The 12,455-nt window shown below is 33.2% G+C and overlaps 1 protein-coding gene across 1 annotated transcript; it reads right to left on the reverse strand.

The window, feature by feature from the left end:
- Window positions 1-3,795: 3,795 nt before the first annotated feature.
- LOC129941079 (uncharacterized) lies at window positions 3,796-4,949 on the reverse strand. Its single transcript, XM_056049621.1, has 3 exons — window positions 4,671-4,949; window positions 4,248-4,620; window positions 3,796-4,179 (listed from the first exon to the last, which is right to left on the reverse strand). The coding sequence occupies exons 1-3, from the start codon at window positions 4,848-4,850 to the stop codon at window positions 3,902-3,904; spliced, it is 831 nt and encodes a 276-aa protein (XP_055905596.1). The 5' UTR covers window positions 4,851-4,949; the 3' UTR covers window positions 3,796-3,901.
- Between the last annotated feature and the right edge of the window lie 7,506 nt (window positions 4,950-12,455).

Raw genomic sequence — 12,455 nt, forward strand, 5'->3', positions numbered from 1 at the left:
CTGGTAAGTTTTTATTAATTTAATCTTTAATTACAAATTGTGTTCTGAGAATCCTCAAGTTATTAAAGAGAGGCCATTACATCCACAAAAATTCACTGTTTGTTATACTCTTTGGCCATAACCTCATCGAAAACGACAATGGAACGGCTGTCAATTCGGAGTGTTATGGTCATATGATAACAGACTTTTTTTGCCTGCTATTGAAGAATACGACTTTGAGAACTTGTAGTTTCAACAAGACGGTGCCACACAACTCGGGCGAATATGGCTTTATTGAAAGAGGCATATACTGGGCACGTAATTTCACATCCTGAAGACAAATTTTACCAAAATAAAAAAGTTATTTTTTATATTTTCCGGGGTCACTTCAACATTTGTTTTCGTATTATTTAAAACATAGTCGTTCTCGTCGTCGCTTTCTACATTAAACGGCGATGTGGAGCTTCCCCGCAAGGTTATTTGCGATGTTTCGGAATCATCTGAATCATCAACATTTTCATTTTTTTGTATTTCCTTTTTCTTTTGACTGGAACTAACCTCGGCCAAATTACGTTTAATAATTTTAGCTTTTGCTTTTTTATCCTGCTCTTCTTTTTTTATTTTTTTTTGTCTAAGCCTTAGGTAGATTCTTCGACTAGTTCATGAAGACCTTGGAGCAAGGATGTGGGTAAGAAATCAGAAGCATCATTGGAACGAACAAGCGGATACTGTAAATTTATATTAGTCACTGGCGAAGATGAAGAATTTTGTGGTTCTAATACAACAGAATTTGTTTCTGGGTTCGGTGGAATATTGTTCAAAGTATTCGAAGACAAAACGTCAGTTGGAGCAAAGGATTAGAAAATCCACTTTTAATATTCTTCGCTGTAAAAGATTCTAAAAATGCCAATTTAACGAGTTTGGGCATAGTGTATTTGGTAATGGTTTTTCCTGGCTTCATAATGTGCCAGTTATTAAACATTATTTTTAACTTAGACTTAAACGGCCCAAAAATCCCAACATCCAAAGGCTATAGGCGATGGCTTGTGTGTGAAGGAAAAGTCAAAAAAGTCATACCATTATCTCGAGCAAACATGGCTTTCATGATTATCGCATAGCAATAGGATCGGATGTTCTTTCGAGCTAAGCGTGTGCTTTTGAATTAGTTTTAGCACACTATCAAATATATCTGAATTTATCCATCCACTCCTGTTCGAAACCCCGATGCTTCCTTCGGGTGAGCCATCGAGGAAATGACCTTTGTAATGCACACGTGGGAATACGAATAGTGGGGGGATTATGTTTCCGCTTGCAGAAATAATCGCACCAAAAGGTTACGAGTTCGTCCCTCTCAGCGGATATAATCTGCCCTTGTCTTTAAGTTTTTGGTGCCAAAACTTTGGGTGTTTCCAGGACAGTTGACACCCCTGTCTCGTCATTGTTGAAAATTCTGTTAAGGAAAATTATGTCGTTCAATAACGTCAGCCAAGTTCTTATAAAACTCTGCAATAGCCGTTTTGGTAAATTCGAATGAACTTGCATGTGTTCTCAGGCTTCCACAAGCTAAGATTAGGATTCCGTTCTCTATATTTGCGTAACCAATCTACCCAGCCATTTGGTTGTCATACCATTTCGTTGGGTATTTCAAATTTAAGGCTTTTGCAAATACAAATGCGAGTTTCCGAATTTGTTGCGTTGTGACTCCGTAATGCATTTTGCAGCAATTAATAATATACCCATTTAACTGCTCTTCTTCCTGCAATGAAAATACTTGAAGGCTTGTAAACTTGGAGTGAACATTTCGTGCAGGTTTATCATCAGAAAGGGCTTTTCTATATTTCTGCACTCTGCTTTGCAATGTTGATTTTTGCAGCTTTTCTAAAAGACAAAGTCCTTTCCACTACTGTCCTTTCGTCAACTGCTAATTAAAGGGATGCCTCTTCAACTCCTTCGTTTCGTGCACCTTTCTTCTAATATATTCGCACCATGATTCTGAGAGAAATTATTATTTATATAAAATATCAACCTCAATTTACTATAGAATGCGAAAGTCTAATTTTAGATTGTAACCTGCGCAAGAAAATTAAATTGGGAGCATTCGTACGCGTACGAATGTGCCCCATTTTTGACTGTACGAATGTTCCCCAAGCTGTACACAATACACAAAAAACGATTTCTCAAAAACTGGAATGAGATTTTAGAAAATTCTTAGTAGTTTAAGAAATATAAGGTTATCAAATCAATTTAAAAGCCACATTAAAACATAGTTGCTAGAGCGCACAATAGTTTGATATACACCTTTGCTGGGTGCCGGGCCATAGAGACATTCTGGGTAACTGGCAGATGAACGCGACAGGAACGGCACAGTGCAGCCCATCCTATCACGTTTGGCACATACTGGCATACCAATAGACTGTTGATAATGCAAGACGCTATAAAGAAGGCAAACATACACGTGTCAGGTCACAAGAAACATCTGGCCAACACTAGATTTCAAGCGATAAAGGTGCTTGCTATCTCTAAGCAGATCGCATATAAGCTCGATAATAGTTGTCATAACCGGCCACTGTCTAATGGGAAAGGACGACACGCGGCTAGGTGTATTCTCAAATGACTTTTACAGAAGCTGTATGGACGAGGAAGAGGAGGACACAGTTCTTCGTCTTTTCTGCACATGCCCTCTTTTAGCTCAAAAACGCAAGAATTACCTAAGAGAATTCTTCTTTAACGATCTAAATGATCTAAATCACATCAGCATAATCAGCCTCTCACGTTTCGTATGAACTCAAACTGGTTCCATTGAGCTTGGGAGGAAGCCTCAAGTTTCATGTGGTATCACAATGGGTCATTAAACTGGCCGATTCCATCATGGACAGCCACTTAACCTAACTTCACCTCTAAAGCGCACATTGGGAAGAAGATATTGGTGCACTTTGGGTTCGAATTCCTGAATATTGCAATGCCCGAGAACGGATATCCGGGCTTGGCATACTGTTGAGCATTCCTAGAAGCTCAGGTATTAAAGTTGAACTGTTTAAGAGAAGAAACGCAGCTGGCTATTCTTCTAAAGCATAAACCGTGAGACAAGAAACTGTACGACGATGCTAAAGCAACTTATATGAAGCAATGATCTATTATATACGAATCAATTTAAATGCTCTACGTTCAATAATGTCTAAGTGGCTCAAGTAAATTGCAAGAGCACCAGCCCAAAGATGGGATCAATCATTGAAAGGGTTTTGAAAGCATTTGAAAGCCATTGTTTAAACAATGCGGTTGAGGTCGGTATTTAATGAGCTTATCATATTTTGTCGTTGCAGTTCCACAACCGAAGAAGAAGGATGTGAGTATGAAAACGAATATACAAACCTAAGAGTACTTTGTTCCAAAGTTGTAAAGGTTCCAAAGTCAGGATTACTCTAACATTTTTATAAAATATGCATAAAGAAATAGATATATTTTCAACTTCCTAATCCTTCGAATTTTCGAATTTAAAATTTGGACCCTTCCCGAAGTTATTTCAATAAACCGATCTTGTGTGGGCATGTGTACGTATGAAGGTACGGTCCCAATACTTTTTTTCGCCTTTCAGAATAAAGAATTGACATTGAATTCAAAATTGTTTCTTTTAATGAAATCTTATAAAAGTTTGATAAAATTTCAAGAGAAATCGAACTGATTTTTTTTTAAGAAGTATTAATCTATAAAAATACCACTGCATAAATTGTCACATTTGAATGTCCCTTCTGTTAACAGTTTGGCTAAGGACACAATAGGAAGTTACCAGTGTGGGTGGCATCCCAAAATTAAGCAGAATTTCAATTTTTGAACTCGTTTATTAAACATAAATGGTGATCATATAATACAAATATACATAAGTATGTACTTTTTCAAAACACACATTTGAATCCAACATAAAAGTCTAAGCCTCACCAGCAGGCTTAACTGGTGAACCTTCGACAGGCTCAGTTAGTGCATCATCAACAGGCTCAACTGGTAGTGCATCATTGATATTTCCAACTATTGGAGCATCGTCAACATCTTCCACAGAATTTAAAATTGTGTCTGAAAGTTCCACTGACACAGCTGAGTTTCGTGAACGTGGTGCAATTATACTTATATCAGAGCAACCTTTAAAGTTCTCCTGCGGTCCACAACCCGTAGCACCACTGCCATCTTCGCAATAACCCCAATTATTACCTAATATTAAAATTATTGTTATATATTTTAAACTTTCATCAAGTCCTTACAAACAACATATAAATTACCTGCTTGATAGCTCCATCTCAAAACACAGTGCTTACAATTTAATCCTGGGGGAAGAATTATTGTTGCATTTACCCATCCGGTCTTACTACCAATATACAACTTATCACTGCGATCAGCCAAGAGAACGCGATTTTTGTTAAAACAAGCCTCAGATTCTTCACCAAACTCGTCCAAGTTGCAAATATTGAAGTAGAAGAAACCCAAGTGGTTTGCCGTGATTCGTATGCCCAAATCGGCCTGGAATTGATTAACGTAGCGTTTGGTAATTATTCCCTGTCCATAGGTTCCACCCAGTTCATTGGGACGAGGTGTTGGTTTACTGTAATCATCTCCACACAATCCACATTTACCACCATTTCTACCCCACATTACCTGAAAAATAAAGCTCATGAGGGAAAATAAAAATCCATTGCAAAACTTACACTGAATCCTCCACAAAAGAGCCCGTTATCATCGTAATTGGCCCGGGCTGATGAATCAACTCGCCATCTAGATGAACGACTAACAGGATCTAAAAGCATTCCATGACCAATTACTTTGGTACAGAAAATACTAAGGACAGCAATAAGCGTTGCGATAGGATAAAATTCATGTTTAAACATATTATAATATAATCTTATTGAACAACTTTTTGCGGTTCTTGAACTTTTTAAGCTTGAAATGATAAGATCGACACGATACGATTGATGATGGTTGCACTGCATAGCCATGACTTTTATACACAATCAGAACTAAAGAAATATTTATGCGTTTATTTGTTGATTCATCAATTAAAGGTCTTATCATGGCTAAGGCAGAGATCTAATTTTGTTTTTATTTGATATTTGCTGTCATCAAATTTATGATATGTCTATTTCCTCTTTAATGAAGTTTACATTTAGTTCTTCGAAAATAAAAATTTACTAACAATATAACGGTCATAATCAGAGAATGTAAAGAGTATTATCCGGTATGAGTGTAGTTTGTTGTTTTCAAAGCAATTTCTTAATAATATTAACAAGTATTTTTTTAGACGAGTGGTTTTTTAAATCTGGCAATACTTTTTTCGGAGTTGAGTTTTTTGACAGCTGTCAATTACGTTATGTTCAATTTGTTTTTGCCATTTCATAATGAAAAGATCTACTAACGAACAAAGTTTGCATGTCGTACACATTTATTTTCAAAATAATGATTCGGTGTACTTGACGCATCAATACTTGGAAAAGAACATTCGGCGAATGTCAGATTCGGTATGCATTTGCCCGAAATCATTCTCAAAAAAGAGGCTGGGATGCGACCCACACTGATAACTTCCCATCCCATCTGTCGATTTGTCTTGCTTAAAAGTTTGTCTACATGTAATAGTATCAATTTTACCAAATTTGCGTACTATTTTTTGTAGATTTTATTTTTTTATGAAAAAACGGACTGTTGGATTTCTATATAAAAATTTTTATATAAAAATCATTGAATATTGAAAACAATATTTTCTGTAAAATAAATAAGTTTGAAGCCAATATCTAAAATTTTTGAAAAGATATTTGAGTCGAAAATCAATTTTTACCAACTTTTATACATTTTTGTAGGTTTTTATTTTTTGTAAAAAAACTGTCAATTCGATTTTTCTCAAAATTTTACCGAATGTTGAAAACAATATTTCTTATAAAATTAAATTAATTTGAAGCCAATATTTCAAAGTTTTGAAAAGATATTTGAGCCGAAAATCAATTTTTACCAACTTTTATTAATTTTTTTTCGGTTTTTAATTTTTTTGTAAAAAAACTGTCAATTCGATTGTATTCAAAATTTTATCAGATTTCAAAAACATTGTTCTCCGTTGCTTCAAATTGTTTTGGAGATGAAATTTTTTTCAAGTCTCTAACGTTTTTGGTTCATAAGATATTTAGGGTTAACCAAAATTTTCACCTTTTTTTTAAACTGCTATGGTAAAAAAACCACCCACGCAATTTTCTTGAGAGCTCTTTCTGCATCTTTCTGCCTTATTATCTGTATAACAAAATTTATTTGGATTCGATATCTCTTCTGGTTCTTGAGCTATGGAAAACGAAAAAAACGTCGCGAACGTACGGACGTACGAACGTACGTACACACGCACGCACAGACATCTTTCTAAAAATCTTTTATTTCGACTATATTGACCTTGAAACGTCGAGAAATGTCAAAATTTTCAATTTGACAAATCGGACCCATTACAATAACTTCCTATGGGAAGTTAATAATAATGGCAATAACTTATCATTGTTATAAAGCTGAGGTCTTCAACATAACATTACATTTTTTGTTGGTATCTTTATTGATCTTTTCATATATTACAATTGTGTTAAATTAAACTTATAATTAAATATTAAATGATGAAGTATTTTGTTGGCACTTAGCGGGACTAACTCTATACATTCAGTGTTCTTAGAAATTAAAGAACAAACTAAAATATTACTGGTTGTTCAATCCTTCCGTGATCTTCCTTGCTGTTTGGAACAGAGACTTGTCCAAGGGAATGATTTTGGCTTCGTCTTAGACTCTTGTGTTGCTGAAGTGTCTCTGCTTCGGATAGTTGAAGCAGAGTCCAGTGCTTCTCCGTAGGATTTTATGTAATAATTGCTTGTAAATTAGAAATTTCGTTGGCTGGCTGAGTCCCGTTATTATTTTAAAAAGCTGGTTAAGGCAATGCAGTGCCAAATTATCCTTTCTTAAGACAGCTCTCGAGTTCGGGTTGAATTTTAACCACTCGTTGAATTGAATACCCAGATATTTGGCATTTCTCTATGCTGGTATCACTGATCTATCTGGGAGTGAGATAGCAATTGCTCTGCACCTTGTCGCCTATCGACCTCTACCGTTGCTAGACCTTCGGAAACAGACTAATTCCGATTTCGTGGTATTGATTCTTATTCCCCATTTCTTATGGAAGTGAAAGAGTCTGCTAAGATGAGACTCTATCTTCCTGGGTGCAATAATGAGGGACTTCGATGAAGTGTATGTGGGCGAGTCATCGGCGAAATGAAGACTCTCACAGTAGCTGGTCAGCAAGCTGAAGAGGAACGGTCCATGTTTAGAGCCTTGAGCTACTCCTGCTCTTATGATTTGCATTTTCCCAACTAGACAAAGAAGTTCCTGGAAGAAAAAAATCAAAACAAAATTTTGATTAGGCCGGATAAGCAACCAAGTAGGTTTAATTTATGTATAAGCGCTTCGATCCAAAAGCTGTCAAACGCCTTTTCGGTGTCCAGGAAGCAGGCAACGGAAACACGATGACATTTAATTATACCTGTTTTATTATTCCTTGAGAACCACACATCTAAAAACACCGTTTGTAATGTTTCTATTTGATTTTGTTATTTCCTATTTTTTTTTATTCTTTCTTTGAACTACTTCACTTTATAGAAAAGGTGACCAACTTAATGGAGAATATAAAATAGCGGGATATTAGAAGCTTATCCAACAAGGGTTGCATCACGCTCTGACAAAGTACAAGATGGACACAGATATTGTTCTTATTAAACAGAGAAATTTAAAAGCTATGTTTGTTTAATGTTTTTACTGAAAGATGTTATATATTAAAATTCTAGTACATTATTATTATACTCGATGTAAGCTGGGTTTAAGTATAACAAAACATCACTAAATATTAATCTTAAGTTCTTATTATAACTTGACTAAATAAACCACTTCCTGTTTGAATTGCAAAGTTATCACAAGTCTTTTTATATAATCCACGAACATCTTTTAAAACATAACAAATTTGGCGACGAGGATAACGGTGTATAAAATAAAAAGCTAATTTAAAATCAGTCAATCAAATATTTTTAACAAAAAATAAAAAAAAAAGTACAAACAATAGAAGCTTAAGTTACGCCTTCGTATGAACAAATGTCAAAATCTGATATCGAAAGTGACGAAGAAAAGACAAAAAAGGAACTAATTAAAAATTCAGCAAAAAATATAAGTTCTATAATTGGGCACATCGATCCATATGTCATGGGTAATGATTTCGTCGAATATGAAATGCGATTAAAACAATTTTTTACCGCAAATGATTTACCAGAATCAAAGAAAGTACCACTTTTCTTAATCTATATCGCCTCTGATGCATTTTCTATAGTCAGAAAAATGTGTGATCCTGACGAGCCATCAGAAAAATCATATACAGAATTGGTCACAATTCTAACCAATTATTTCGAACCAGCGGTTAACTAAATATCAGGATCTTACCAATTCTACAAAGTTAATCAAGATAATATGCCCATCGTCGAATATATAGTCAAATTGAAAGCATTGGCACAAAAGTGTAATTTTGGAGATTATCTTCAGCGAGCCTTACGTGATAAATTTGTTTGTGGAAAATTTCTCAAAGAGTCAAAACTTACGTTTAAATAAGCTTGTGAGATTGCTATTAATTGGGAGATGGCAGAAAGTCAAAATAACATGATTGAATCAAAAAGTGAAGTCTTAAACACATTTGCAATCCGCCCAGGAAGACATGCATCAAGAGTAACTCAGACAAGTTCTAATAAAAACAGTTTCAAAAGAAATCAAAATCAAGGTCGAAGTAGAAGTCACCAGTCATAATGGTCGTAGTTCTCTTCGTAGCAGCAGTAGTCACGATCAGCTATCATCAGCATCACAAAAGTATTATCAAGAGTGTCATTGATGCGGAAGAAAGCATAATCCACAAAATTGTCCAGCACGACATTGGAAATGTTTTAAGTGTAACAAGCATGGTCACGTGTCTTTTAAGTGTCAAAGCAGCAGCCAGCATGATGGGAGTCAACGTAAGGTAGTAGCCGAATTGTCAGAAGCTACCGATTATGTAAACACCATTTCTACAAAAACAATAAGTAAAATAAGTCAAGCAGCCACTGTGGAAGCCGTCATTTAAAGTGTTCCAATTATTATGGAAGTTTATTCTGGAGCTTGTTCCTCTGTAATTTCAGAAGATGAGTATAGGTCTAAATTTAGTAACATTGAACTTATAAAAACTAATCAAATATTGTTGTCAGTCACAGGTGAGTAAGATCACGTCAAGTGGACCCCCCCTTTTCCACTTGATTATTAAATTCAGGTATGAATATTTGTTCATGAAGTATTTAATATGAAAAATTAATCCCCAGAACAGTTTTTGAAAATTTTTATTTTAACAACATTTTTTTTGTTAATGAAAATTTGTATGACTTTTAATTTCAAAATTAATAAATAAAAAGCTGTTAAAGATATTTTAATGAAACTTCCAGAATTTATAGTTTAATAGTTGTACTTTGATAAGATATATACAATTTTAAATTATTCATTTATTTTCATATTGTTAATTAACTTTCTAGTTAACAAATGAAAATTTCAATGGCTTCTCCCTCAAAAAACAACATTTTTTTTTCTCGATACTATGCATTAATCATTTAAGTAATAGAATCCGCAAAAACATTTGACTGCTCGCGATTAGATTGAACAAAAAACAATTTATTTATGACGTTGGTACAGGCGCGCTGCCGTGCGTCATTCACTTACCTTTTATTCGAATCAGTAATTGTAAGTAAGAAGCAATTCTTTATTTTTTTAATAAAAATAATGTGTTTCATTATATAAAATTAATTAATAATTTTTTTTATTATTATTAAATAAACGAAGAAATTAAGCAAGATATAATTGAATTATAAACTTATAAAGACAACATATTATAAAGATATAATTTAATTATAAATCTATCGGTATTCCGTAATTTTTTTTTTTAAGACTCTATTTGCAACAATTTGAATGTCTTTGGAAAAAATTTTGCACTCGAGTGATGTATTATCTAAAGCTTTACAATAATGATACTGTCTTGTATTTTTAATTGTAACAGATTGGTCATGCCGGGATTTATATTGTTGTTCATGAGAGTCATGGTCTTGTTGAGAGCAGAAACCAAAATTGACTTTTTTAAATGATTTTTCAGCCCATTCAAACAATGAAATCCCATTTGTTATGTGCTTATCATTATCCCTCTGAAGACTTGCACGATAAGCTTGTCTTTTCACACTTCCTGCCAAACCATCACATGCTCCTTTTCCGTGAGATGTAGCATAGAAGTTCCATTCTGCGTCAACATTAAAATCTTTTTTGTGGTTAATTAAATTTGCAAAGTTATACTTATTTTTGTACTGAGAAGCAGCTCCGTCCGAAAAATAGCAATTTTTTTTAATCTTATCTGCTATAAACTTATTTTTTAAGAATTCAATCAATTTAAAATTAAAAAGGTGAACTGAACTGGCGTCGTGACTAACTTTTTCTAAAATTATAACATAGTTTTCATGTTTCATTTCTTCATTCTCTCTATAATACACTACGTAAGGATGAATTGTAGCTTGAGTGTTATTCCAATGATGAGAATGAATTGCGTCTTGTAGCATAATTTTCAGAAAAATCAAGACAGACAATAAATTCTCCATCCTTAACAGTTTCCTTCTTTTCAGCAAAATATGATACTTGAGCTTTTGCAAGAAAATCATGGCTCAATAATTTAGGCCATTTTTGTTTTAAATCATTAAAGAAATCTTCTTTGTTTTTCTTCTCTTCAACTATTTCAGACCTGTGAATTTCAACAGTTTAATTAAATTAAAATAATAAAAAAAAAGAATAACACAAAAATGTAAATAGACAAAAAATTATTTCATTTTTAATATGACGATACAAATAATTTCGAACCAACATATTAGAAGTATTGATCACTATACACAGTCAGAGAAAATTTAATTTTTATTTATTATATTACAAAGTCTAGTAAATGAAGTAAAATATTAGAGTGATTTGGGTGAGTTTATTCTTACCTGTCGGTACTTTTCCATTGGATGTATGTAATTTCATCAACTTCATGATTATCAAGTAATAATTTCAATTTTTTAAATTCCTGGGCATTTAGTACAGTTGGAAAAATAGCATATTGATGTTGATTCTTTGCAAACTGAGCTTTTAATTAAATCGTTATAAGTTTCTGATAAAACTGATACCTGTTTTTTAGTTCATTTTTTAATCCCTTCAACTGTAGTTTAATATTTTGATGAATTTTACATACACACACATTATGAGTACAACTCTTGCCAGCAGATAAACATTCGCGTGGACGGAGATTTTGAAATTTTGTCTGTCCAATCTTCTCGCCGGGAAAAGCTTCTTTGAATTTTTTATATAACTCATGAATATTAAATAATAATAGTCGTTTTTGTTTATGAATTTTAATTCCGTTTTCTATCACCGATTTACAATCTTTAATTCCAGGCATTATGCGACTAGCATCATCCGACAAATAAAAAGCTTTAACGCGCTCGATTGTTTCATTTCTTAGAGTTTTTCCTTTTTTAATTGTAGGCTGTGAAGCAAATCCCCTTTCTTCTCTGATTTTTTTTTTGCCAATTTAACCATTCGTTTAGAAACTTTAAATTCTCTCCTTATCGTTTTTATCGACCAATCTGGAGGAAGTGTGGTCAAAACTTGAATTTTATCCGCTCTACAATTTTTACTATTGAAGGCCGATTTGAAATTATAAAGGAGGACATCTTTGGAATTAATGTCATTATTTAAATTATTGTTATTATTATTTATGACTTTATTCATGACACTCTTTAAAGCTTTTTGACATTCTGTTGCATTTGAAAGTTGCTTCACTTTGATTGGAGGCTCCCCAATCTCTAACAACACTTTATTAACCTTATCAATTTTTAATTTGTTGTCGACAGGGTCACACCGGAAAGAAGGGTCTTTGTTTTCATTATCTTCAATATCATAATTCGATGGTTTAGGCTCATAGACATCAAAACAATTATTAATAGATAATTCACCAGGAATTTCAGGTTTTCGAACCAAATAAATAGCCCGTTCACACGAATTACACATATAATTCCCAATAAAGTCTTTGAATTCATGAGCACAGTTTTTTGTTATCAGAACTAGATTTTTAATTATTTTTTTATGATTTTTTTTATTAAAAGGATTACAGCATTTATTCACGTGACCCATGATGAACCAAAACACAATTATGAATACTTATACATTTTAACACAAATTTGATAGAAACTAACTAAATTTAGATAAATAAAAACCGTTAAACACTACAGTTAAATGAAAATAACCGAACGCAATTTTTTTTTAATCGAACAATGGTCTAACGCTGGATAACTATGTAGTAAAGCTTACATTTATTCATAGAAAATTGACAATATTATTTAAAACAAAAATAAATA

Source organism: Eupeodes corollae, chromosome 1, assembly GCF_945859685.1.
Source record: "Eupeodes corollae chromosome 1, idEupCoro1.1, whole genome shotgun sequence".
Classification (NCBI taxonomy): domain Eukaryota; kingdom Metazoa; phylum Arthropoda; class Insecta; order Diptera; family Syrphidae; genus Eupeodes; species Eupeodes corollae.